This window comes from Notamacropus eugenii, chromosome 4 (assembly GCF_028372415.1).
Source record: "Notamacropus eugenii isolate mMacEug1 chromosome 4, mMacEug1.pri_v2, whole genome shotgun sequence".
Classification (NCBI taxonomy): domain Eukaryota; kingdom Metazoa; phylum Chordata; class Mammalia; order Diprotodontia; family Macropodidae; genus Notamacropus; species Notamacropus eugenii.
The window spans coordinates 38,631,419-38,657,580 of record NC_092875.1 but is presented as its reverse complement, the minus strand read 5'-3'; the positions used below and the strand labels follow the sequence as shown (position 1 = coordinate 38,657,580).

The 26,162-nt window shown below is 48.9% G+C and overlaps 1 protein-coding gene and 1 long non-coding RNA gene across 4 annotated transcripts; one reads left to right on the top strand and one right to left on the bottom strand.

The window, feature by feature from the left end:
• CDK2AP1 (cyclin dependent kinase 2 associated protein 1) lies at positions 1-24,273 on the top strand. Of its 3 annotated transcripts, none has more exons than XM_072600644.1 (4): positions 1-385; positions 15,582-15,679; positions 18,627-18,753; positions 23,422-24,273. In XM_072600644.1, the coding sequence occupies exons 1-4, from the start codon at positions 331-333 to the stop codon at positions 23,487-23,489; spliced, it is 348 nt and encodes a 115-aa protein (XP_072456745.1). In that variant the 5' UTR covers positions 1-330; the 3' UTR covers positions 23,490-24,273. The 3 variants fall into 3 exon arrangements, with proteins under 3 accessions (XP_072456745.1, XP_072456746.1, XP_072456744.1); XM_072600645.1 differs by lacking the exon at positions 1-385 and adding an exon at positions 5,390-5,497; XM_072600643.1 differs by lacking the exons at positions 1-385; positions 15,582-15,679 and adding an exon at positions 17,126-17,862.
• On the bottom strand, positions 24,202-26,160 carry LOC140499350 (uncharacterized). Its single transcript, XR_011965405.1, has 2 exons — positions 25,826-26,160; positions 24,202-24,500 (listed from the first exon to the last, which is right to left on the bottom strand). It is a non-coding gene; the product is annotated as an uncharacterized lncRNA (long non-coding RNA).
• Between the last annotated feature and the right edge of the window lie 2 nt (positions 26,161-26,162).

Genomic DNA, 26,162 nt, shown 5'->3' with positions numbered 1-26,162 from the left:
GCGCAGGAGCTGAAAGCCAATGCCCCCAAAAGTTTGCCAAGTTCATCCTCCAGGGTGGGGAACATCCTCGGGCTGGTCGCAGAGAAAAGGCAGCCAGCACGCCGGGAGTGCGGGCTCGGGCGGGCGCGCGGGGCGGGGTCGTGGGGCCGCGCCCTCCCCGAACTTTGGGGCCCCCGTCCGCGACGATGTATGGAGCCCATAGCGCCTTGTGGGTGTCGGGATAAGGGACGGCCATATTTGCCGGTGCCGGCGGAGCCGTGAACAAAAAGTGCGCTGGGGAGCCAGGGCATCGCGGGACCTGCGGGCACCGGGCGCCGCGCCCCCCCGGGCATGTCTTACAAGCCCAACTTGAACGCCCACATGCCGGGCGCTTCCCTGAACCCGGGTAAGTGAGCCCCCGGGAGGGCGCGGGGTAAGTTTGGCGACCGCCGGGCTCTGCCCCCGCAGCCCCTCGCGCCCCGCAGCCGGACACAAAGGGAGCGCCGGGGGCCGGGGGGCAGCGGGGGCCGGTGCCCGGCCGGGCAGGCGAGCGCGAATCCCCGGCCGCCGGGACTCCGGAGCGCCGGCCGCCCCCCTCCCGCACCGCCGCCGCTTCCCCCCCACCCCCGCAAACTTCCCCCCGCCTGGCGGCTGGCCCCGGGGCCGGGGATCGGGGCGCGCGGGGAGGCAGCCCGGGTGGCCCCGCTGGTGGGCCGCCTGCCCCCGCCGTCCTGGCCCCGGGCGGCCCCTGGATCTGGAGGGAGCTGGCGGGGGAGGGGGCGGCCGGTGCCTCTTTTTCTGTCCCCCCCCACGGCACCCCCCCACCTCCACCCCCCTCCGCTGTAAGCTTTTGGGCGGCTCGGCGAGGGCCCCTGCCGGCGGCTTCGGGGAGCGGCTGCGAGTGCGTGTGCGGGGCCGTGTGCGGGTGGGCTGGGGGCCTGCCGAGCCCCCGGCCGTGCGGGGTGCGCTGGCCAGTGCGTGGGGAAGGGGCCGGGCGGGCGGGCGCGCGGTGGGGGCCCGAATTCGGGAAGGGATGTGTGTGCGTGCGTGTGCGTGTGCAAATGGGAAACGGTGAGACGGGGATGGAAAAGTAGAGTTAAAAAAAGCACGTGTGTAAAAGTGTGTGTGCCCGTGTGTGTGTGTGTGGGGGGGCATAGTCCAGGAGCTGGGGTGTAGGAGTCAGTGTTTAGGCAGGAAGCTGGGGGGGGCGCTGATGGAAGCGGGGTCCCGGTGGTGCCTGGGGCGGGACTAGGAACCGGCGTCCGTGGTGCGTGCATCTCATGTCGGGGGGCAGGCATGCCTTCAGCCCACCTTCCTGGGGCTCAGTGGGAGCGCAGGGTGCTGGGGGAAGAGGTTACATCTTGCCCTCCATGGATTGGCCCAGGGATCGGGGGGGGAAGAGGAGGAGATCGACAGGACTGAAAAGTTTGGAGGATCCCCATAAGTGCCCTTTCTGGTCCCCCAAGGGGAGCTGGGGCACCTTCAACCAGAAAGGGCTAAGAAATGGAGGGGGCCGCCAGTCTGCCACATGCTCCCAAGGAGGGACTTCTGCCTTTCGGGTGCCAGTTTGAGTGGGAGAGGGGAGAGGGTGGAACCCTGGAAGCCTGGGTGTGCCTCGGGAAAGAGTCATCCCGGCTGGGGGTTCTCTCCATTCAGGGGGAAAAAATGGCAACTCTGGAACTGGGCTCCAGCCTTGCTCCCCGCCTCCTCACAGTGGTGAACTCTGACCCGTTATACACCCAGGCTGGGGTCGGGGTAGAATTCTAGCCAGGGAGAGAACCGCCTTGGGGGTGGGGATGGGGAGAAAGCCCCCAGATTTGGCCCAATCCCCGTGGGGGTGGAGTGGCGTTGTCCGCGGGGATGGGTCCAGGTCAGCCCCCGTGGTTCCACCAGGTGTGGGCATGCAGTTGAAGGACAAAGAAAGTGGCCACCATGTTCCCCTTCAATATTCTTATCTCTGAGCTGGGGACCATCTCCCGTCTCTCCCTAGGAAGACAGAGGCAATTGATTTTTTTTCTTTCTTTGCTGACTCTCATTCAAGGTGGTTTTTTTGGGGGGGCGGGGGATGTAGCAGTGCATACAGAATAATCACCCTCAGTCCTGCCCTTGGTGCCCTGCAGAAGGCTGCGGTAGGAGAGGGGAAGGAGAGTGGAGGAAGGATCTTGGCCACCTCCTGCCCCAGCTCTGACAGCGGATCCCAGGATCTCCCAGATGCTGTCACTCTGACCTGCACCATTTCCATCCAGAACCTAATGTTTCCTTCTCCTTCCTCTTTGGGTCATTTTCCTTTTACACGGAATAGTCAGATGCCTCACAATCCTCAAATGACACTTGTTCTTTTTGGGGGGGAGGGGGGTGCCTCCTTTCTGCCTCTCCCTGGGGTCCTTCTTGGTCACAATCCCCATTCTTCTCCCCTGCCATCTGCATCCAAGATGGACTCTCTTTTCTCCTCTCCTCTCCTCTCTCCTCTCTCCCTCTCCTGTCATTATCCCTCACACACCAGCCCTGCCTCCTGCTAGTAGGAATGCCAGCCCGTGGCCTAAGGCCAAGAGAGTTAGACAAAGCCTGAGTCCTCCCCTCGCACATCTCACACTCCCAGTGACGTGACTGCAGCTCCAGCTCCAGCTCGGCCCCCTTCCCTTCCTTTCCTTTCCTTTCCTCTCCCTTCCCTTCCCTTCCCTTCTTTCCTCTCCCTTCCCTTCCCTTCCCCTCCCCTCCCTCCCTCCTTCCTTCACAGCTGCAGCAGCCACCTCCACAGGGGCTCTGCCCCCCTTTCTGGACAGTGCCTGCGTCCTCCCCCCTGGCTTGGCTGGGAGCAGAACTCCCTCTTGGGAGCCAGCCAGGCCCCCAACTGGTCCTGTGGGGTAGCTGGGAGGCCAGTGCTGGGGCTGGGGCTTTGTTTGGGGGGAGCAGGGGGCGGGCACAGCTCTCTCCTGCCCTGAAGATTTTCCTGTCCTTTGCCAACCCCTGTTTGGCTCCTGAGCCCTCCCAGAAATGCTGCGTCTGCCTCACACAGCGATTCATTGTCTGGTATTTTCCAGAGAGGGCTGACGTGGAGTTCAGGGATTTCTTGGTTTCCACTCTCTTCCCATCTTGACCCCCTCCCTTCCTCCCGCTCCTCCCCCCTCTCAGATCCCATGGGGTCATTTCTTTTCAATCTGCCTTCAGGCCCGAGTCCCTGGTGAGCTGTGCCCATTGATCATTGTTTTCAGGGTCTCAGCTTCAGGTCAGGGGGCCCCCCAGGAACCAGCATCCTAATGAGGACCAGACAGGAAAAAAAAAAGCCAGCCTGTTCGCTGTCCTTTCTCTGGGACAGAGGATTATGGGGACTGCTGATGTTAGTTAGGTCTGGGGAGAACTCAAAACTTCTCCCTGTCCACTGCCTACCCATATCCCCATCTGACCCCCATCCCCAGCCTTAGAAGGCTTCCTGACTTGGGTGAATGGGGGGCATAGTCTGGAGAATGCCGGACTTCATTTTCTTTTAACAATTCAGTTCATAGCCTACCCCCTGTCCTCTGAGCAGGGAGGGGAGAGGGAAGGAGGGAGAAGCTGGCTGGTTCTGTGTCACCCAGTCAGTCCTGACTCCCTCCACCTGCACGGGACAAAGTGTTCAGTCAGTTACTAACAGCAAGCATTTCTTAGACTCCTACTGTGTGCTAGGCACTATGTCCAGAGTCTGAAGTGATGGGGGGAAGGAACCAGAATTCCTAACTTTCTCCCATCCCCTCTCCCCAATCCTGATAGTCTTTCTCCCGGGACCATAAGGTTTAGAAGAGAAGGGGAAAAGGGTGAGAAGGAAGGGAAGTAAAGGAGTAGGGAGAAGAGAAGGAAGGAGATGCACCATTTAGGGCAAGCCTAAATTTACTGCCACCACCATCACCGCCCAGCCTACCTTTCCCCTTAGGAAAGCAGATCCTGAGACCAGTCACCCCCTCCAGCCACCTGACCCCATTCATGCCCTGCCTCCTGCCCTCCCAGAGCAGCAGTGAGAAAGCCCGTTCCTAGTTTGAATTGGACACTGAGGAAAGGTCCCTGGCCATGGCAGAGGGGCTAGTGTGGGTACTGGGGTGGGGGGTGGAGAAGGACCCCGGCAGGGCTGAGCCCTAAGGCTTATGGGAATTGTTACTCCAGAGTCAGAAAGACCCTGCAATTTCAGGAGAGTATCATTCCATCTCCCCATGCCCATTCCTAGATGGCACTGTCATCTCATAGAGGTGGGGCCTCAAGGTGTGCCTCCCAGCTTCCTTGAAAACTCAGCTAAGGTACCATCTACCACAAGAGACCCTTGCGCTCTCTTTCTGGTGCCAGCCCCCTCCTCCCCATTTATATAGTGCCTACTATGTGCCAAACAGTGCCCAGAGCTCTATGGTTATCTCCTTTAATCCTCACAACAACCCTGGGAGGGAGGTACTATTATTATCCCAATTTTACAGATGAGGAAACTGAGGCAAACAGAAGTTAAAATGACTTGCCAGGGGTCACACAGCCACTTAGTATCTGAGGTTGGATTTGAACTCAGGTCCTTTTGATTTCAGGTCCAATGCTTTTTCCAATCTACAACTTAACCACTCCCTAACACATAGTAGTTGCTTAATGGATGCTTATCTAATGAATGAACTGACACTTTAAAGTTTACAAGTTTTCCTCAGAACCACCTCATGAGGTAAGGTATTTAAGTACTATTATCTCATTTTGCCAATGAGGACATTGAGATATTCAGGCTCACATAGCTAGTCAGTATCTGAGGTGGGATTTGAACCCAGGTCTTTCCACTCTAGACTAGTACTTGGTACTGCCCTTGAAGGCCACCTTTGAAATGCAGAAGGAAAATTCCTTTCTTCATCCAGTCCAGAGTGAGAGCTCCCCTGCTATCCAGGCTGCTGTCCCTCTGTAGTTGGGCACCGCTGCAGCTGCCCCGGGACTGTCTGTCCCAGTTTGGGGGAGCAAAGTACCCTAGAGATGAGCCCACAAGGTGCCTTTCAGATCAAAGTTCTGCCCACCACGAGGAGCAAAATGGCAAGATTCCTGTTTACCTGGCAGAAGGAATGGTGCCAACATTCTGGTGGGAGAGGCTACCCAGGGTCATGGACAGAAAGAGCCTTGCTGTGTGATCTCAAAGAACTCCCTTTCTGGGTTTCAGTTTCTTTATTTGTTTAAGGGGAAAAAAAAGGAAAAGGAAAAAGTGGTCCCTTAGATAGTCTCTTCAAGTCCCCTCCAATTTCTAAAATTTCCTGATTTTGAACTTTTCTCCCCACCCCCCCTTCATTTTCTCCCATCCCTCCCCGATTCCAAGAGCAGACAGTCAAGCTCGCCTGGCCAGCCCTTGCACCGGGACCTGCCCTTGGGGCTGAGCCCAGGCTCTGCAGAGGCTGGTGGGTCTGTGTGCCTGGGAGTGGTGTCCTGAGTGTGTGTCTGCGTGCGGCCGTCCCACTGCCGCCTGTCACGGGTGGCGGCAGCCCGAGGGGGGAATATCGCTCTCCCGCCCACCCCCTTTGGGCGAGCTGCGGAGGAATAGGTACATTCTCCATGGTTACTGCTGTTTGTGATTCTGCAGGACATCCTTCGCCAGCTGGCTGATGGCCACTCGCGGCTCCATTATGGGGGTGCATATGCTCAGGGTAAAGTAGATCCAAAGGCTCACTCCCTGCCTCTGCTGCTGACAAGATTACACTGATGCAGGAAGTGGCATTCTGAGGGATGCCGGCTCTGCTGGGCCAGGCTGGCTGTGGGTGGGTGGTCTTGGGGTGACTGTGATGCCAAAGGGTCAGTCCTTCATGGTAAGCCAGCTTGTTCCAGGGCCTGAATTTCATACAATGGCCCTGTTTGGGAACAGGCAGGAGGGCCTTCTGGGCCTAGGATAAGGGAAAGAGGGCTGGATTTGGAGTCCAAGGACCTGCCACTTAACTGCCTGTATGATGTTAAGGCCAGTCACTCTATGCCTTGGGGGGCTCAGTTTCCTCTTCCTTAAAAGGGGGAGTGGTTGGGACTGGATTTCTCTAAGGTCACTTCTAGCTCTCAATCCTGTGACCCCTTCACTTTCCTAGACTTTGCCTTTCAGTCTTGTGGGGTTTGGGGCCTCACTTTCCCTAGGAGGAGATACTGTCAGAGCAGACTGAGACTGAGAAAGGTTCTAGACCAGGGATGGGGAACCTTCAGGTTCAGGGCCACATGTGGCCCTATAGGTCCTCAGCTATGCCCCTTTGACTGAATCTAACTCATAGAACAAATCCCTTTAATAAAAGGATTTGTTCGGTAAAACTTGAACTGAGTCAAAAGGCCATACCTGAGGACCTAAAAGGCCATACGTGGCCTCAAGGTTGCAGTTTCCCCACCCCTGTTCTAGAAAGAAGTCTGAGGAGGAATGAGCCTGCTGTCCCAAGACAGGTTACAGAGAGGCCCTCCCTCAAGCTGGGGCTATATGACTTCCTTCCTGCCCCCCTAGAATGATCTGGGGCTGGACTTTCCTGGAAGCTGCCCTGACCAGAGTCCTGGCACGCAGCTCTTTCTAGTGCCATGGGCCTCTCTGGAGTTACATGTGCGCGTGCGTGTGTGCGCATGTGTGTGTCTCTGTGTTGGGGGGTGATGTTAGCTTGGAAAACTGGGTAGGGAATGATGGGGCTGGAGGAGGTGGGGAGAGACCAAAGACTTCTCTTACCATGTTCAGGGTCCTCTCTGATACCCATTTACCACACTGACAGATGAAGGATTGGGAGCTTCTCTCTCAGTAGAATGGAAGCTACATCCCCCCTCCATTTTTCTGTCTAGACAGAAAAGAGCTTACATCTTATTGAGGGAGATTGTGTACATTTATAAGTATATTAAAAATAAATACCATGTAATTTTGGGGGGCAGGGATCAGGAACGGCTCCATGGAGGCGGCAGCGCTTGAGCTGAGTTGGGAAAGATGCTGGGGATTCATTCTAAGGGCTGGTATGAGGAGGATGTATTCCAGGCGTGGAAGAGGCTGGAGATGGAGTCCTGAGTGGAATTGAGTTGGTCTGGCTGTGCTGGGGTGAGAGAGGCCTCCCTTCCTCCACCCCCTCAGCTCAATCTGCTGCTTTAGGGCTACAGTTTCTGGAGAACCATAGAGGAGTGGGAAGGTCCATGACATCCCTTCTCTGCACTCACACCCTGCCTCCCCCTGCCTTCACTTCTTGCCTTGACAGTTGCCTTTGCTCCTGATTTGACCTCTGTGGTTCCCCTCCCTCCCTCTCTAGTGTATCCCCCATACAACCACCATATTGATATTATGAAAGCACAGGTGTCATTCTCAAGAACCTTCCATGGCTCCCTATTGGTTCTGTTTGACATTTAAAAGACTTTACCATTTGTCTTCAGATCCAATGAGATAATATTTGTAAGCAGTGCTGGGCACATAGTAGGTGCTTAATAAATACTTGTTTTCTCCTTCCTCTTCTTCAGTTTAGCCCTCCATCGGATACATTATTCTCTTTTAAATACTTTCCAGTCCAGTCAAACTAACCTACTAGCTGTTCTGTATACCTAATATTCCATGTCCCATCTCTATATCTTTGCACAGGCTGCCCCGCATGCGTGGAATGCTCTTCCTCTTCCCCTCTGCCTGTTGCAAGCCCTAGTACCATCTAAGACCTACTGCCATCCTATACATGGCATTTCTTGATCCTCCCAAAATGTAAGGGCTTTGTTCTCTCCCCCAAAGTTACTTTGTATTTACTTCTCTGTGTTCCACCCTGTTTTCTCCCAATTGATTGTAAGATCCTTGAGGACAGGGCCTGTTGTGTTTTTGACTTTGTGTGCCCAGCACTTTGAATGTAGGAGGTACTTAGCACATGCTGATTGAATTAATTTAATTGTGATGATTAAATTCTAGCATGTCCAAGGAGGGGTGGGGGTGGGGAGGGAGAGGGAGAGGGAGTGAGAGAGGTGCAGTTCAAGCCCCTCTCCCCACCTGGAAGCCATGGTCAGCAGTTGAGATAATGAGAGACAGGTGCCCCCTGAAATGGGAACATCACGGTGTCTGGTGAAGCCACTCCTAGGCCAGGTCCGGAATGTTTTGGCTGGAAGATGGCATGGGGAAGCCTTGAGGTCAATAGAGCTGATGTCTGTTGGCCACCCAGCTCTGCTGACCCCTCTGTTGCTTTTCTGGTTCATCTCATTCCAGTGAAAGACGAGGAAGCCCAAGGGAGGGTGGGTGATTTGCCCAAGGTGACACAGCAGATCAAGCCATGTAAATACCTGGCAGATTCTTGCCCTTATGGGACACATAGTTCAGTGGAGCAATTAAGTTGGGCACAGAACTGAGTGTACCTGGAATGAGTGCCGAGTGAGCCTGGCAGATGCTGGAGGCCCAGAGTGGAGGTGGGGCAGCAGGGCACTTTGGGAACAGCATTGGCCTTGGATCTGGAATTCTGGCTCTGTGACTTTAAGCAGATTGCTTGCCCAGCCTGGGTCTTGGTTTCTTCATCTCTAAGATAAGGGGGTTGGACTGAAAGGCCTCTGACCCTGCTTGGCCCCCCAGCCAGTCCCATGATCTCCTGTTGGGGGTGTCCCAGCTGGGCCTCAGAAAATGGGTAGGATTTCTCCCCTCTCCCAACCATCCTACACTCAGATGCCAATGGGATTCTCCTGAGGTTCAGGTCTCACCCTGGCACATCCTCCTTATCTCCATCTGCTTTTTAGAATCCCTCCTTTCTGTCAAGGTTCATCTCCAGTGCCACCTTCAGCAAGAATCCTTTCTGGACTTCTCTGCATCCTCCCTAAAATTAGGCTCTTCCTTCCATAATTGTCTTCTTTTAGAGGTGGCTAGGTGGCTCAGTGTTTAGCGTATCGGGACCTGAGTTCAAATCCAGCCGTGGACACTCAAATGGCTATGCGACCCTGGGCAAGTCATTTCTTTGCCTCGGTTTCCCCATTTGCAAAATAGAGATAATAATAGCACCTACGTTGTGAAGCTCAAATGAGATAATTTTTGTAAATCTCTTAGCACAGTACCTGGCAAACAGTAGGCACTTCATACATGCTTATTCCCTCTACTCCCTGTATTTTATGTATATATATGCATGTGTACATACATGAATGCATATCCACACACCTATACCTATATATGTACAAATCTCCCCCATTTATGTAAACTGTGTGAAGGGAGGACCTACTGTCCTTTGGTTTTTTGAAGTCAGCATCAAGCACAATGGTACTTGATCATCAGAGGTGCAGATTAAATGCTTTTTGATTGAATAGTTGATGGAAACAATGGCTTTTCAGGTTGAGTGGAGTGGACAAAGGTGTGGAGGCAGGAGTGCAAAATGGTTATTCAGGAAGAAGAAGGTAGCCTGCTCTTGTGGGAACATAGGATGTGTGGAATGAAGGAATAAAACAGCATTTATGAAATGCTTACAGTGTGCCAAGCACTGTGCCAGAGATATAAAAACATGAGTTCCTTCCTTCTAAGACCTTACTTTCTAATAGGGTGTATGGAGGCCTGGGAAGGGTGTCTTGGGTGGCCAGAAATGGAACACTTTGGCCCCGGTCCAGAGGCAGGGATGGTGTTGATTTGATTAGTTTTCCAGACAAAAGGTGGAAATGGTAGGGTGGCGTGAGGTACAGCAGGGTATGGCTGGTGGAGAGAGCTGAGACCCAGCTTTCCCTAAACTGGTCTCTGCTGGTTGGGTGAGGAGGGTAGAACAACAACATGCAAAATGGCTGCGTGGAGGGAGAGAGTGGGAGGTGAGGCTGGAAAGGTAGACTGGGCTCCAAGGGTGGGGTCTCTTGAATGCTGCCTTAAGGGCAGGAACTGGTTTTTTGTCTCTAACAGCTAACATTTCTATAGTGCCTACTATGTGCAAGGCACAGTTTTTATCTCATTTGACCCTCTCAATAGCCCTGGAAGGCAGATGCTGCTATTATTCCATTTTACAGATGAGGAAACAGAGGCAAACGGAGGGGAAGTGCCTTGCCAGGAGTCACACAGCTGGTAAGGGTCTGAGGCCAACTTTGAAGTGCATTGGGTCTTCCTGACTCCAGACCCTGCGCTTTACCCATGGAGCCACCTAGCTGGGCCTAGCACAGTCTGGTATAGGGTGGGCATTTTCATGCATATTTGTTTAATTTCATTCAACTGGCCTAATTAAGTAGGTGAGAATGAGAACACTGACTTGGGGGTCAAATGCTTCTCACCTTCCGGTCAGGCAGGCTCAATTTCTCTTGAGCTGAAGCTTTTTCTCATGACTTGTTTTCACTTCCTAGAAACCAATCTGTCTTTGCTGCCTTTTGGGGAAAAAAAAAAAATCTTACAAAAAAATTATTTCCGTACATGGAACAGAACGTCAAGGATTCTACAGGAAATTGTGAATCTCCATTTCATTCCACTTGCTTTAAAAAAAAGTATATAATACATTATAAACATTAGTTTCAAAACTGCTCTACTGTTACTGTTTTCTTCTTAATTTCTGTTTGCACATGTGCAGTTAAAAAAATGCTACGATGGCCCCCTTTCTTTTTTTGTATCACTATCACACCTCCTCTACATTTTCCTCATAAAACTGAGAAGAAAAAAAAGAGCCTTTTAAAGTTAATGAAGCTGAAGGAGTCAACAGAGGGGCCATGTTCCAAAATGCTGGTCTCTTTCTGTATCTTGTGTCCACCCCCAACCCCGTCTCTCGGGGACATGGGTAACATGCTTCATTGTGGGTCTCAGATGTAATAATTGGATATTACATGGATCAAAGTTCTTCAATCTTCCAAAGTTAGTTTGTTTCATTCCTTGAGTAAACTGCTCTCCTGGTTCTGCCCACTTTACTCTGTCTGTTCATAATACCCAGGATTCTCAGAAATCATCTCATTCATGATTTTTTTACAGTGCACTTGTATTCCATTACATTCATATACAAGTTTGTTCTCTGTCCAAAAGGCAGTACAATGGTGGCATCCTTTCCTTTAGATTGAAATAATTTTCTTTACCCCCTCCCCTACTTCTTTTAGTTAGCCCTTTGGGGATCAGAAAGTTTGTTTCCTTTGTGACTCTTTCCTCCCTAGTATCATCCTCTCTCTTCACCACCCCCTTTCTATCCTGCCTTGTTTCTCTTTTAGGTTTGATGTACTTCTTTTTTTTTAATTTCTAAAAAAAATTATTTATTTTTAGTTTACAACATTCAGTTTCACAAGCTTTTGAGTGTTAAATTTTCTCCCCCTTCCTCTCCTTCCACCTCCCCAAGACAGCATGTTAGTCATGTTGTAAAGAAGAATTAGAACCATGGAATGAACCATGAGAAAAAAGAAACAAAACAAAAAAGAGAGAACAAATAGTCTGCTTCCATCTGCCTTCAGAGTCCATATTTCTTGCTTTGGGATGTGGACAGCATTTTCGATCATGAGCCTTTTGGAGTTCTTAGAATCTTGCATTGCCGAGAAGAGCCAAGTCTATCAGAGTTAGTCATCATACAATGTGGCTGCAACTGTGTAACAATGCTTTCCTGGTTTGGGGGTGTGTGTGTGTGTGTGTGTGTGTGTGTGTGTGTGTGTGTGTGTGTGTGTGTGTGTGTGTGTGTGTGTGTGTGTGTGTGTGTGTGTGTGTCTGTGTGTGTGTGTCTGTGTGTCTGTGTGTCTGTGTGTCTGTGTGTGTCTGTGTGTGTCTGTGTGTGTGTGTGTGTGTTCTTCTTCAAATACTCAGAACAGTTAATCCGCCATGTGAAGTGTCCCTTGAGTGCCACACTTGTTTCTTCTCTATTCGTTTAGTAGTGCATCATCATACAGTTTCTTCCAGTTGCTCAAATACGTATCCCTTTATACATTTCTCTGGTTTCTTGTGTTTCTATTTCAAAATTCCTACTCATTTCTGATCTCTTCATCAGAAATGTTTGAAAGGCCTCTTTATTCCATTAAAGCTCTATTAAAAAAACAAAACAAAACCTTGAATGATGATACTCATTTCTGTAGGGTAAGTTATTCTTAGTTGTAAACCTCTATCTTTTGCCTTTAGGCATATTCTAGTCCAAGCTCTTCTCTTCTTCCTGGTTGAAGCTGCCAGCTCTTGTGTGATCCTGACTGCCTACTTGGCACTTGAATTGCTTATTCCTGGATAATTGCAATATTTTTTTCTGTGATATAGGCCTTCTGGATTCTGACTATGACATTCTAGGAACTTTTCCTTTTGGAGTTCCTTTCATAAGGTGACTGGTGAATTCTTTCTATCCTCACTTTGCCCGAATAGTTGAGTAGTTGTGACTTATAATTTCTTGATATGTTGAATAAAGGCCTTTTTTTGAAGCATATTTTTCAGAGAGTACAACTATTCTTAAATTATTTCTCCTTGATCTGTTTTCCAGTCTTGTGGGTTTATTCTAATATTTCTTGCTGTCTCATATAGTCATTGATTTCTATTTGATTTATTCTGGTTTTCAGAGATTCCATTTCTCAGATAAAATTTACTGCTTTGTTTTCTAAGCTATTTATTCTCTTAATTCTTTCATCTAGAGTTTTTAAAAAATGTTGTATTCCTCTTGCTTCACTTCTTCCAGGTATTCCTGTTGTCCTTGTGGAAAATTCATATTTTCTTTTTAGTCTCTGCTTGGAGTTGTATTCCTATCTCTTTGGGAGATCTGTATGTTTATAATCTTTTTTTAATACTGGTTGGTGTTTCCTTTGACTTACTTCTTCAGTTTTAGCTGGTGCTGATTGCCAGGGTCATGGTTCCCTCCCTGCTGTGCTCTTGTGTGGGGTGCTTGGCCCTCTTGGGCTCACCCTGAGCCCCCTAGGCCTTTGTACTGACTCTGCCTCCCGGAGGTAGCTCCCCTGGATTGTTGAGGTTTGTAATACTGGATATTCAATACCTTCTCAGTATAGAGAGCCCTCTGCATGTGAACACTTACTGGTCACTGCTGGGTACTGTTCTCCAGAAGCCTCCAAGCTCCCTACCTAGGGCCTTTCTTAGGGGAACTTTGCTCATGACATCTTTGGGCACAGAGCCATGCAGGCTGCACCTGTCCTGTCTTCAGAGGGGGAAGAGGTTGGCACTAGCTGTGTTGGAGGGGCCACTTTTCTTGTTGCTGTTGGGCTTCTGGCTGATGTGTGATGGCAGAAACTCATTGGATTAAAAAAAAAATCATTCCTTAGTTGCTTTTTAACCACCTTCTGCCAGGAAGTTTTATGGCTTTTGGAGATCATTGTGATTATTTTGGTCCAGGAAATGGAAAGTCATCTGATTTATCATAGCTGTCTGTCATAAGGAGAGGCAGCAATGGTAGAGGGGGAAGAATGCTGGATTTGGGGTCAAATCCCAGTTTTGTCACTTAATCTCTCCTTGACCTTGGACAAGTCACTTGATCTCCATGGGTCTCAGTATTCTTATCTATAAGTTGGACTAGATGCCCACTAATTTCCCTTCCCACTGCAGAGCTATGATCTATAAGAGACTTAACCTCCCTGTTCTTCATCTATAAAAAACATTTCCCTGTTTTTTCATCTGTAAAGGTTTGGCCAGAATGACTGCCCAAGGGGTCCAGGGCACAGACCTGTAAAAAAAATGTTTTCTTAAAGACCAGACTTCACCCCAAATCACTCTGGCTCTCATTGATTGGCCAACAATAGGTCTCAGGTCAAGCCTTGTTGGGTCATTTTTAACCAGAAACCCTGAGCATCTTCCCCTCCCAGATCGATTTTTAAAAAAATTTTGACTGGTAAAGAGGCCATTTTCTGCATCAATTCTTAATGTTGCCTCAGTCAAACTGAGATCTGTTAAAGACCTTAGCTTGAAAAGGCCAAGGTCTCCCACTGCATTCTGGGCTACCTGTAGTCGTCCTGATCCATATCTGCCCCCTGGACCCAGATGGCTCCGGAGGAGAAAGTGAGGCTGGTGACCTTGCACAGCCCTGCCTCACTTAAATCCAGTTCACTTGCAGGTCATGGCATCACCTCCCTGATGTCATGGTCCTCTTCAAGAACAAAGGATGAACAACAAAAACCACAAAACCCAGCAGAACCCGAACCTGAGGACCCTTCAGCTGTGCATGGGACCCTCAGGGTTTTGCCCAATAGCCATATTTTGCAGAATATAATGTGGGTGCAGCGATGTTCTCTCTTGAGCTAGCTTGTAACATCACTCAGTAACCTTCTAAATTAAATCAAGAAAAACCACATGAATGACAGGGGTTGGGGAAAAGTTGCAGGGTTGGTGATGAGGGTCTGGTCTGAGGAACAAGATCATAGCTGGCTACTAAGAAAGAGCCTGACAGCCTTGAACCTGGCCTCACAGTGGTGCCCAGGTCTCAGAGGCTGTATGCCTACTTGCCAAAAATGAAGAAGAGATTCATGAATCAGGAGGGATCACCGTCTTGTGGTCTCCTAGACCCAGAGGTAGAAGGGATCTCAAAGGCCACTAGTCTGACATCTTCATTTTACATGAGGGGGAAACTGAGGCCCCTTTTGAGAGATTAAAACACTTCCCCAGGGTCACATAGAAAGTAAGCAGTAGAGCCAGGTTTGAAACTCAAATTCTTTGCCTCCCTTGATTACCCTGAGGTCCTTTCACACTCTGTGGCATAATATTTGGAGAATTAAACTCAGAGTCAGGGAGCCTTGGGTCCAAGTGAATTGACAATGTAACCATGGGTAAGTAATTTCACCTGTCTCACCTTTCTCACCTGTAAAATGGTACCCATGTCACAGGGATTCTGGGAACGTCAGATGAGCTCATGTTTATTCATTCTTAACCCAGTCTGTGCCCTGGACCCCTTGGGAAGTCAGTCTGGCCAAACCTATGGACCCTTCTCAGATGTGTGTTCTTAAATGCTCATGTAAAATCCAGAGGTTTACAAAGGAAATCGATTATATTGAAATTCAGTCATCAAAATATAAAAAATCAAGTTTCTAGACCCTGGGTCTAGCTCTTAATAATTTGCCTGATAGTTTTTACTTTTGGGGGCGGGGGGTGGAGGTAATAGGGGTTAAGTGACTTGCCCAGGGTCATACAGCTAGTAAGTATCTGTGGTCAAATTTGAACTCAGGTCCTCCTGACTCCAGGGCTGGGGCTGTATCACTGTGCCACCTAGCTGCCCTAGTTTTCACATTTCAAGAATGAGTTAAGTCAGTTATTGTTAGTAGGAGAGGAGGTAAGGACTTGGTCAAGCCAGGAGCCTCTGGTATGTTTCAAATCTGTCCAGGAACCAGTCCCAGGGTGTAGAGGCAGCTTGAAGATTTCAGGTCAAAGGGGAAACTAGCCTTCATCTGTTAAATGGAGTCTGGGGTGCTTATAATGACTTTCTTAATGAGGTTGTTGTGAGGAAAGCTTTTTTTTTTAAGACTGCACCTACGTTTTCACTGATATTTAAGAAGCTCCCAGTGAGAGTGCTCCCTCTGCCAAGGTAGATCTGTATTTCTGCAGTTTACAGCCTGAGGAAGGGAGAGATTTAAGTGACTCGTCCAGGGTCACACAGCCAGGATGTGTCAGAGTGGGGCTGCTCTGGACTTGAGATCTCTAAGCCTTGAGATCTTCCAGGAGAATGGAACACAGGAAATAAACAGATTAGACCAGAAAAGGAGGGTGGAGTTGGGAGGGGGCGGATGAAGGTAGCCCAGGATTCCAGGCCTCGTGCTAATTCTTGCTTTCGTTTCCTTTACTTTAAAAGCTGGGAGTGTCCACTCTCCTTCAGCTAGCATGGCGGCCTCCACCCAGTACCGGCAGTTGATCAATGACTATGGACCCCCGTCTCTAGGCTACACCCAGGTAAGGCAGGGGCTTGCCTTTACTTTCCTTGTGGGTTATTTCAGGCCTGATTGATGCAAGGGCAGGGGAGGCAGCCTCTGTGCTCTGGGGGACCCTGTTCTGCTGGGAGAGAATGACCACCATATCCTTCTTAAAATGGTCTTGTCTCAGGGGGGAGTACTATAAAGATGGGCCTCCCTGCCAGTCCCCAAGGGATCTTTCGATGTAGGCTGAGAGAAGGGCCGTGAACCTGTAGGGCAGAAGGCACCCAGCAAGCCAGTGAGGGGCACAGTTTGGAGCTGAGGAGTGACCAGAGCTGGGTGGCATTAAATAGAGCAAGCTTGGAGGTAGAGAGTTTGGAACAGAACCTGAAAAGGGGAAGTTCCCCAGCCTTGAGTTCTTGATTTCCTGGAATTCCCACTTGGCTCCTGGTTGGTTGGTGTCCTTTGTTCTCCAAGAGGACCAGAATGACCTCACCATGATAAACTCAAGTGTCAGTGTGTCTGATCAGACCAACAAGATCTCAGAGTGCTCTACCACAGACTGGGCACAGATAGATGGTGTGAATTTTTGGGGTGGATACTCCAAATCTGAGCATCTTACCTTTCTGATGTGCTGTTTCAATTCTGCTTTGCTCATAGAGCACAGCATGCTTTCTAAAATGTGGGTGCGCCATGCTGAGCAGTCCTGTGCCAGTGTCTCCCATGTCACACAATCAAATTCAAAGTTCTTGAGAGAAACCTTGAGAGTGTCCTTGTGTTGTTTCTTCTGGTCACGATATGACTGCCTGCCCCATTCGAGTTCTCCATAAAATAGTCTTTTTGGCAAGCGTACATTTTGCATTTGAACAACATGGCCAGCCCACCGGAGTTGTGCTCTCTGAAGCACAGTTTGAATGCTTGGCAGTTCAGCTTGAGCAAGGACTTCAGTGTCTGGTACCTTATCCTGCCAAGTGATTTTCAGAATCTTCCTAAGACAGTTCAAATGGAAGCGATTCAGTTTCCTGGCATGGCGCTGGTAGACTGTCCATGTTTCATAGGCATGCAACAATGAGATCAGCACAGTGGCTCTGTAGACCTTCAGTTGGTTCACTTGGTTCCTAGTGGACAAAGGAAGGACTGGGTTGGAACAGTTTATCTGCCTCCAGATCCATGGCTCAGGATGGCTGGTAATGGGCCCGTTTCCACATTGGCCAGGATGGCAGCAGAGAAAATAGAAAATGTCGGGCTTCAATTCTGTGTTCATCAGTAGACATTTGTGAACAAAAGGACAGAGGCCTGCCCTCCCCATCTGGCAAAAGTGGCTATAGGCTTGAAAAGTGACTCTAGAACAGATTTTTCCAGTTCATGCTGGAGGTCAGAGACTTGGAGACGGTGGCAATGACCAGGACAGATCCTTTCAGCTGGCACCGTTCCTACAAGGTAACTGAGGAGTCTCCTGTGAGTTGGTGCTGTTCCCTAGGAAAACGAAGGCCTAGAATGGCGTGAGTGAACCTTCAACAGCTTTTGGCCCCTTTGGATATATAGAGGGGAAGGTCTAACCAAATAGGCTCCCTAATTCTAGTATCCTCTTTCAAGAATGGGACCCAGGTGCTCGCACCCCCACCAATGGCTGCAGCTGAGTCCCCAAGCTATAGAAGGGTAGAACTTGATTCCAAAGGCAGGGACATTGTTACATATCCAGCCATTCAGAAGTGGGGTGATTGTTCCTCGGAACACAGATGCCTGTGGCCCGGTGGGGTCACAGCTCACCTCCTCATGCCTCGTCAAGCCTTCTTGTCCCAGGAGGAGAAGCGAGCCAAGGCCAGGGAGCGAGACAGGCTCAAAAAGCGTCGCAGACGGGAGGACGTCGTGAAAAGGAGCCTGGAGAGGCAGAGGAATTCGGAGGCTATGAAACGCCGTCGGGAAGATGAGAAGGAAAGGGAGAAGGAGCGCAAGAGGGACAGAGAGGCCAAGCGGAGGCGCAGGGAGAATGTGGAGGAGAGGGAGAAGGAACGTAAGAAGGACCGGGAAGCCAAAAAGAGGCGGAGGAGGGAGAAGAGAGAAGAGAAGGAGAAAGTGCTGTATAAGGACATGGTTGCCCAGACGCAGCTGTGGGACAGGGAGCAGAAGGATGAGGACGAGGACGAGGACAAGGAAGCAATGAAAAGGAGAGTGAAAGAGCAAGCGCCTGTGCTCCTGGGGACCCCGGCTTCCATGATCTGGGTGCTTGCCTTACAGAACTCTTTCTGATTGAGCTTCAAGGAGGCGCAGAGATGGGATAGATAAACATTCCTCCCATTGTCTGTCAGGCAGTTTTAAAAACAATGTCTAGCCAGGTTTAGAGCCCAGCTCCCCCCACCCCCTCTCAGCTCTGGTCATAAATCTCTGACGTGGGGGGGCCTTTCCCCAGCTCTGGGACCCAAGAGGTTCCTACCTCTAGGAGAGCAGAACCATGCTCCTGGCAGAGCTATAATCTTATTAATTTAAGCCAGGGTGGGAATGTAGGCACAGAGAGGTCTGGAACTTTGCTCAGGGCCACACAGCAGAGCTGGGAATCCTCATCTCAGAGATCCCATAGTGTAGGCTGGTGTAGACCTGGCATGGACCTGGCAGGTGGTCAAGTCCCACGCCCTCATTTTACAGGTGAGAGAAGTGACTTGCCTGAGGTCACATGGGTCTTAAATGACAGATGCAGGACTGGAAGCCTGGTCCCATTCTGGACTCCCAGCCTGATTTCCCATCATGCCCTTCCTCACATACCATGCCCATCCAAAGCTCCGGAGACCATTTGTAATGCCCTGGTCGCCATCATGCTGCTGCCTGGGCTGGGGGTGCATGGGAGTGTGATAGGGGGGCCCATATGGTCCTGTTGTTGGCAGCTGCCAGAGCATGACACAACTCAGCTAGTGGCCCAGGCTGGCTGCAGGTGAAGTCTCAGGCTCTGGATTCCTCCACTGTCATCCTAATTAACTTCTCTCTGACTCTAGGGTACAGGAAGCAGCCAGGTACCCCAAAGCAAATATGCAGAACTCCTAGCTATCATTGAAGAGCTAGGCAAAGAGATCAGACCCACGTATGCGGGGAGCAAAAGCGCCATGGAGAGACTAAAGCGAGGTAGGTGTTGGATGTTCTCTGGGCATAGCCCCAGAGGGTGGGGTTTCATTAAGGGCATTTAGAATCATCAAATCTATGGGCCAAGAGCTCCAGAGCCAGAGGGGGGACCTTAGACCAATGCCCTTTCTTTACAGATGAGGGAACTGAGGCCTAGGAAGATGAAGCGATATAGTGCAACAGAACTGGGATTAAAACACAGAGCCCTTTCCCCATTAACCAGTGGGAATCCTAGTATCATAGTCATCTTGGAAGGGGAGGCAATCTGACCTAGTGGAGAGAGGACCAGCCTTGGATTTGAGAAGCCCCGGGTCTGAATCCTGCCTGAGACACACTTTAGCTCTCTGACCTTTGGCAAGTTATTTCACTTGACTCAGCCTCAGTTTCTATAAAATGAGCTGGAGAAAGAAATGGCAAACCAGTCTAGTATCTTTGCCAAGAAAACCCTAAATGAGGGTCACAAGTCAGACACAACTGAGAAACAACTAAACAGTTAACAACCACCACCTCTCAGGGTGTTGTGGGATCAGATGAGGTCATATTTGTAGACCTGAAAAAGCTGTTGAAATGGGAGATATTATTAGTCTAGCTTCAATTCCAAGGGTGGAATTGCTTCTACCACTGCAGACTGGCACCTGCTCTTAAAACGATTTGACTGATGAGGCAAAGAAAGGATCAGTGATTTGCCCAAGGTTCCATGGACACTAAGCAGCAGAGCCAGGATTTGGACCCAGAGGTCACTGAGCAGAGTGGTGGGATGATTTAGAGAACTACCTCCCTGTCTCACTGCCGACTTGGGCCCATGAGACTGCGTGGTGCCAAGCTCAAGGCCTTTCTCCCCAGCAAAATGCCCTGCGTAAGGGGAATTTTTAGGTCTCTCTGGAGTCCATCTGGTTTTTGCCACAGAAGCTTAACTCCAGCTTGCCTGTGGTTCATTTAGTTGACATTGGTCCCAGCCCTGGAGCAGAGAGTGCCAAGTAAAACAGACCTCCCATTGGAAACAAAGCCCTCATCTTGGCGAGGTGAGTGACCTCTTCCTCGTGGGCAGGCTGGCTTCCTGCAAAGAGGCCATTCACCTGAAATGGGCACAGCTTTCTCTCCCAAGAGACCACGTCCCTGGGCATTGTTCAGGAGGGGATGGGATTGAGGGGTTCTAGGGTAGGTATTTCCTGCTGCACTTCCTTTAGCACAGGGTCCCAGGGGAGATGAGCCTAAGTGTTGGATATGGGGCCAGTAAAACTTTGGGGATCACTTCTCCTCCAAGAGGATTAGATGAAAGGAAGGCATGACTAAAGTGAAAATATGACTGGGTGACAGCAGAGTAGGTTGTTACCTTATGTACCCAAAAAGAAGGGGGGAAAACCCTAATTTAAAAGGTACCAGTTCAGAGGAGCAAAAGTCTGGGACTTGGGAGCAGGAGTAGGATTAGGGGTGTAGACTTTCAATAAGCTGACCCTCACAAAATGACCTAGATCAGGAGTGGGGAACCTGTGGCCTCAAGGTGGCGTTGAGGCTACAGGTTCCCCACGTGAGTCCTAAGACCAGAGAGGATATCTGAGCTTAAGATTTAGGGCTAGTAGGAACCTTAGAGAGGACATCTGATTGTCTCCCCCCTGCCTACCCTACATTTTATAGATGGACATACTGAGGCCCAGAAGGGGCAGGTAAGCGCGCTGAGGTCCCTCCCAATCTTTGAGATACTCAGATACTTCAGAGACTTAAAGAAGGAGAAGACATGGCAGCCCATATTCTGTAAGGAAGGAGTGTGAGGCTATGCCCAAGATGCATTGCTCAGTGACTGCTACTTCCCTGGATAGGTGGAGGGCCCTGTGTGATTGGTATCTTCCCTATTACTTTCTTAAGTCTAGACAGTCTAGAAGACAATAAATCAAACTTGGATTTGTAGCCCTGGCAGATTTTTGAAGGGTAGATGTTCATATTGAAAATTCCAGCTGACTATGGTGAGCCAGTATGAACTGGTTCCAGCATACCCCTGGGGGAGGGGCATGGGCTATATGGGTCACTGGTATAGTGTACCATCTTTGGCACTGGTCTAGATGAAGGCACTGCTTAGGCTGCCACATTTTTACACCTGTTAATGAATCTTGGGAAGGTGATAATATGATAGTAATAGGCACTTCTATAGCGTTTACTGGGACTAAGCAGTTTTACAAATATCTCATTTGATCCTCACAGCAACTTTGAAAGGTAGGTCTGTTATCATCCCCATTTTACAGATGAGGAAACTGAGGCAGACAGGGGAAGTGACTTGCCCAGTCACAAAGCTGGTGAGTCAGGTGGGATCTGAACTCAGGTTTTCCTGATTCTAGGCCCCTAAATTCTATCCACTGAGTCATCTTTCGCATTTTTATAAATGAAGCTAAATGGGTCACTGAGAACAGGACTGGGGGAGGGAGGTGATGACTGAAAAGGATCAAGCCAAATGGAAACAAAAGATGAAAGAGGAGTCTCTTCATTCCAAGTATGACAGAAAAAGAGATACCTCCCATGGTGGCCTCTTCTTCTTCCCCCCTGGATGCCTTCTTGGCATGTGCAGGTGACCTTGGCTGGTGAAGCCTGGGTCAGTGGAATGGGGTGGGACCAGCCTGCCTAATTTGGAAGAGGTTCCTCATCGGAACTCTGGTCCTAGGGGGAATTTTTTTGGATGTAGCAGAGCTATCTGCATTAGTGAAGGGAACAAGCCCACTGACAGCTCCTGGATCCTTGACATGAAATCCAGTGAGGCTAGATGGCTGAGTGGATAGAGTACTGGACCCAGAGTCAGGAAGACCCGACTTCCAGTCTTGTACTTCCTAGGTGTGTGACCCTGGCAAGCCACTTACCTTCCGTCTGCCTTAGTGTCCTCCTCTATAAAATGGTGATGATCACAGCCCCTCCCTCCCAGGGTGGGTGTGACGATCAGATGAGATCTCTCTCAAATACTGTACAAACTTTGGGTGCTGTGTAAGTGCTCGTTGTTATTATTTGCAATAAGTTGCCATCACTGGGAGTGGAGGAAAGAAGCGTATCAGGATCACAGGTTTACCAAGCTAGAGCTGGAAGAGATCCCTCATTTTACAGATGAGACAACTGAGGCCCAGACCAGCTTAATGACTAAGCCAGCAAAGGTCATCGATTGACATAGAGCTGGGAGGGACCTTGGAGGCTGTCTGGGCTGAGAACTGAGGCTGACAGAGACCCCAAGACTTGTCCAAGGATACACAGGTTGGAAGTGTCAGAAGCAGGATTTGAACCTGGGTCTCACTTTAGAGCCAGTCTTCTTTTAGCGTACCATGTGATGTCCTTAATGATGCAGTATCTTATTCAAATGCTGGGGGGGTCTGCCTGTGCCCACTCCGAGAGAGCCTGCCACAAGAGCTACAAAATTGACTTCTTTCCTGGAACTGGCATTTCCTCCACCAAAGCCTTCTGTACAGGGGAAGGGGAGGCTCACTGGAATAGGGAGCTGGGGCAGTGCAGATCTTCTGCTGGGTTTTCCAAAGGAAGGCACACTTAGATGATGTGGATCGAGGATGGATCATACCCTCTCTGAGGGGTGACTTAGGGAACTCTGGAGGAAAGTCCAGAGGATCACAGATCTCGAGCTGGAAGGACCTCAGGCCGGTTAGCCCAGCCTCCTCATCTTTCAGGAGCTAGCTAAGTGGCGCTGTGGATGTAGCATAGACTTAAGAGTCAGGAAGACCTGAGTTTGAATTCTGCCTCTAACATTCCTGGCTGTGTGCCCCTGCATCAGTTTCCTTGTCTGTAACATGTAGGTAATAATGGCACGTAACTCCGAGTCTTGTGAAGACCCAGTGAGATAACACTTGTCAAGTGATCTGCACTGCAGACCTTAAAAATGCTAGTTCTCATTTTTATCTTCTGAACCTTTTTAAAAATAATTAACAAATATTTTCTTCCCCTCATTGAAAAAAAAGTAAGATAAAACCCTTGGAACAAATCTGTATAATCAAATAAATTCCTGCATTGGCCATGTCCACAGATGGTATGTTTCGTTCTGGATCTTGGATCCATCACCTCTCAGGAGATAGGCTGGTTATTAATACAGATGAGGAAAGTGAGGCCCAGGGTATTTGAAGTGAGGTCACTGTTAATCACTCTTCGTTTTTTTTATTTAAAAAAAAAAAGCCAGAAGTAACAGGTAGGCCTGGAGCAGTGAGATCATGGTTGTGGTGAGGTGTCTTTGGTCAGTGAACTGTGTCCCCTTGGGTTCTCCATAGCTTAAAGAATGTGGAATTCGAGTAGAACAGTAGATGTGGTGGAAGGGATGGGGAGGCCCAGGAGGTTAGGACACTTTTCAGCCAGGAGATGGCAGTGTTAGGATTTGAACTCAGAGCCTCTGGTTCCAAATCCAGCCCACTTTGTACCACCCCATCAGGACATGCTTCTTGTCTGGATGGTGAGGAACAGGTAGAAGAAACCCCCAAACCAAGGGAGAACCTCCAGGCTCCAGCTACTTCCCCAGCCCTCCCCAGGGCAGGCTAAGCAAAATAGGATTGACAACCACCTGTTTGGACCCGCTGACCCCTTTGGTTTCTTGCAAGGTCTGGGGATCAAGGCAGGACCTTCACATCCTCTCCTGGTACTGATTTGGCATGAGCAGCCATCACATGAATTCAATCATTTCCATTCTCTTGCTTCCTTTTCCAGGCATCATTCATGCTCGAGGATTAGTCCGGGAATGCCTGGCAGAGACTGAACGAAATGCAAGATCCTAGCCTCCCACTTCGCTTCCAAAGTTTTCCATTTCTTTGTGAAGAAGAAAGAATTACACTTATTCCTCTGGTGACTTTCAAAACATTCATATGAATCCCTTATTTTGAATGGTCTAAAAGTTTGGGTTCTTTCTCCTTTTCTTTCTCCCATCCCCACCACAGTCTGTAAGAATAGAAGACAAGGCAATTTTGCAGTTAAGACTTGCATTTTAAGTAGCTAGGAACAACCTAGGTCACTTTTTTTTTAAAAAGCATTGAGTACAGAAATTGCATGTAGAAAGTTTTGCTTACGTTGCTGCCAAGTCTAGTTTCCTGCCCTGCTAATCTGCCCCAATCTTTTTCTTCCTTTGGGTACACTTAAAACCACCCAAACTGTTGTTCTTTTGCACCTTTTCCAGAATTTCCAATAACTCTTAAGGATTTTTTTATGAGTCAATGCTGACTGGCAGTTGGGTATCTCCCAGTTAGGTCCACATGATAGAGAGAGACCCTGCTTTAAAAAACAACCTGGTTTTTTGTTTTTGGTGTGTGAGCATTTGCATGACTGTTCGTGCTTTGAAGTCAATTTAAAATGCATGAGTTATACAGAGGACTGATCAGCCTACTAAAAAATTAAGAACCCAGATAGTTACTTTTCAGACTAAGACTGTAGATTTCAGGTCTTGAGTTTACCATAGAATGATTAAAAAAAAATCTGGATAAATGACTAAAACTGTTACGTGCATCTTTGTATGTATTTATTACTTGAAGTAATAAAGCTTATTTTCATTAACAATTTGTATCAAAATGTATGTAGGTTTGCTTTCATTTTGGAGGTGCTGGATAAAATGACAGATTGCTGGGTAGGAGGGTCAAGAGTCAAGGAGTCACTTGGACCAGGCACACTAAAGAACGTGCATTTGTAGCATGATCCAGCTTCGAAAGCCTTCTGGGCAGAGGTGGAAACAGACAACATGTCTTTAGTGAGAGAATGATCCCTGTTGATCTGCATCAGTTACAAATGAGAGATGGCGTCTGTTTGGTAGGAAGGAGAGTAGGGTAAGATGCAGCTTTTTATAACTATTGATTCCCTAAATACTACAGGGGTTGGATCTCAGGAGTGGGCTTTCTCAGCTCCTTTCTACTGGGAGGAGGAGGGGTCACATACACTGAAAAACACGGGTGGGGCAGAATGGAGAAGCAGTTCTAACAACCTTCATCGACAGGTGGTAAGTTTTGAAATTTTTACTGATTTGACACCAAACTCAAGCTAATTCCGAAAAGTTAAAATAGCCTGAGTGAGGGCAACCAATGGTACGTGCAACCTTATGCTTTAGGAGTTTACCACTAGACTGGTCATAAATTAGTACCCATAATGCCCAACATTTTTGACACATCCTTCATTTTCACGTTTGGGAGGGGACTGAGCAGGAATGTTTAGTTCAGTTTGTCCCCAAGGCTTGTGATGTTCAGAGTTTCCATTTCTGTCACTGGTGTCCAATGTTTCCTTTGGGTTTCCTCCCACCTCCCCTTACTTACCCCTTCACCTTACGTATTTCCACTTCATATCTGTTGTTCCTTATGGCACAATAATATTCTGTTACGCTGAGGTACCATCATTTGTCTGGTCATTCCCTGATTGTGCTATTACAAATAACGCTGCTATGAATATTTTTGTACACAGGGTTTTTATCTGGCTGGCTGTAGCTGCCTTGGCGGTATATATTCAGTAGTGGGATTGCTGGGTTAAAGGGTGGTAGGAACAATTTTGTACGTTTTGTAAAAATTTCTCACATAATTTCAAATTGTTTTTCAAAATGGTTGGACCAAATCACAGCCCCACCCGCTGTGAACTGCTGTGCCTAGTTTTCCCACAACCCTGCCAACAGTGAATTTTTCCTTCTTTCACCATCTTTGATGATTTAGGTATGAGGTGATGAAGTGAGGAGTCTTTAAAAAAAATTAAAATTTAGCTGTTACAGGAAGAAATCAATTATGGTATGCCCTCTGGAAGTTATAATGAGTAATTATTCAAAATATTATTCTAACCCTAAAGCCAAACAAGAGAGGACATTTCCATAAGCACAGCTTGTTGGTTGACACTACCACTCTAACAAATTGTTGAATTGAATTGATTTTGGTTATAGACCTAAACTTAACATCCAGCATATGATTCGTCTCAGTAGAGGGGGACTTGGTCTGCCGACAGATTAAATAAAACAAAGCCTTGTGTTACTGTTGTCTCTCAGACGTCATTCTCTCCTCCCCCTCCCTTTGTGCATTAATTATAAGCATGTGCTAACAAGCTAAGCCACTAATGTTGCCTAAAACATAAATTATAAGGTGAATATCTCTCTTACCGGATGATCCATGTGGAGTGAGAAGCCAAACGAAGCCTGTGAGCACAGGGGGTCCCAGGGACGTAACCTAATTAGTGTGGACTGAGTGGGCAGCTACACACCTTGGGGAATCAGAGAAGCTACTTGGCAAGGTGTTCAGGTTTTCCATCCTGCTGGTCCTTCATTAGCTAAGAGAGTAAGTAAATGGGCCCATGACACACTAGCTCTCAAAATCTCCTTATCTTTTCTCCTATTCATTCTCTTAACTTGGCATGGAGGTAACTGGTGACTCTTCCACATCCCAGAGACATCTTCTCCCACTGACTGCCATCAACATTCAGCCCCTGCTCCCCAGCTC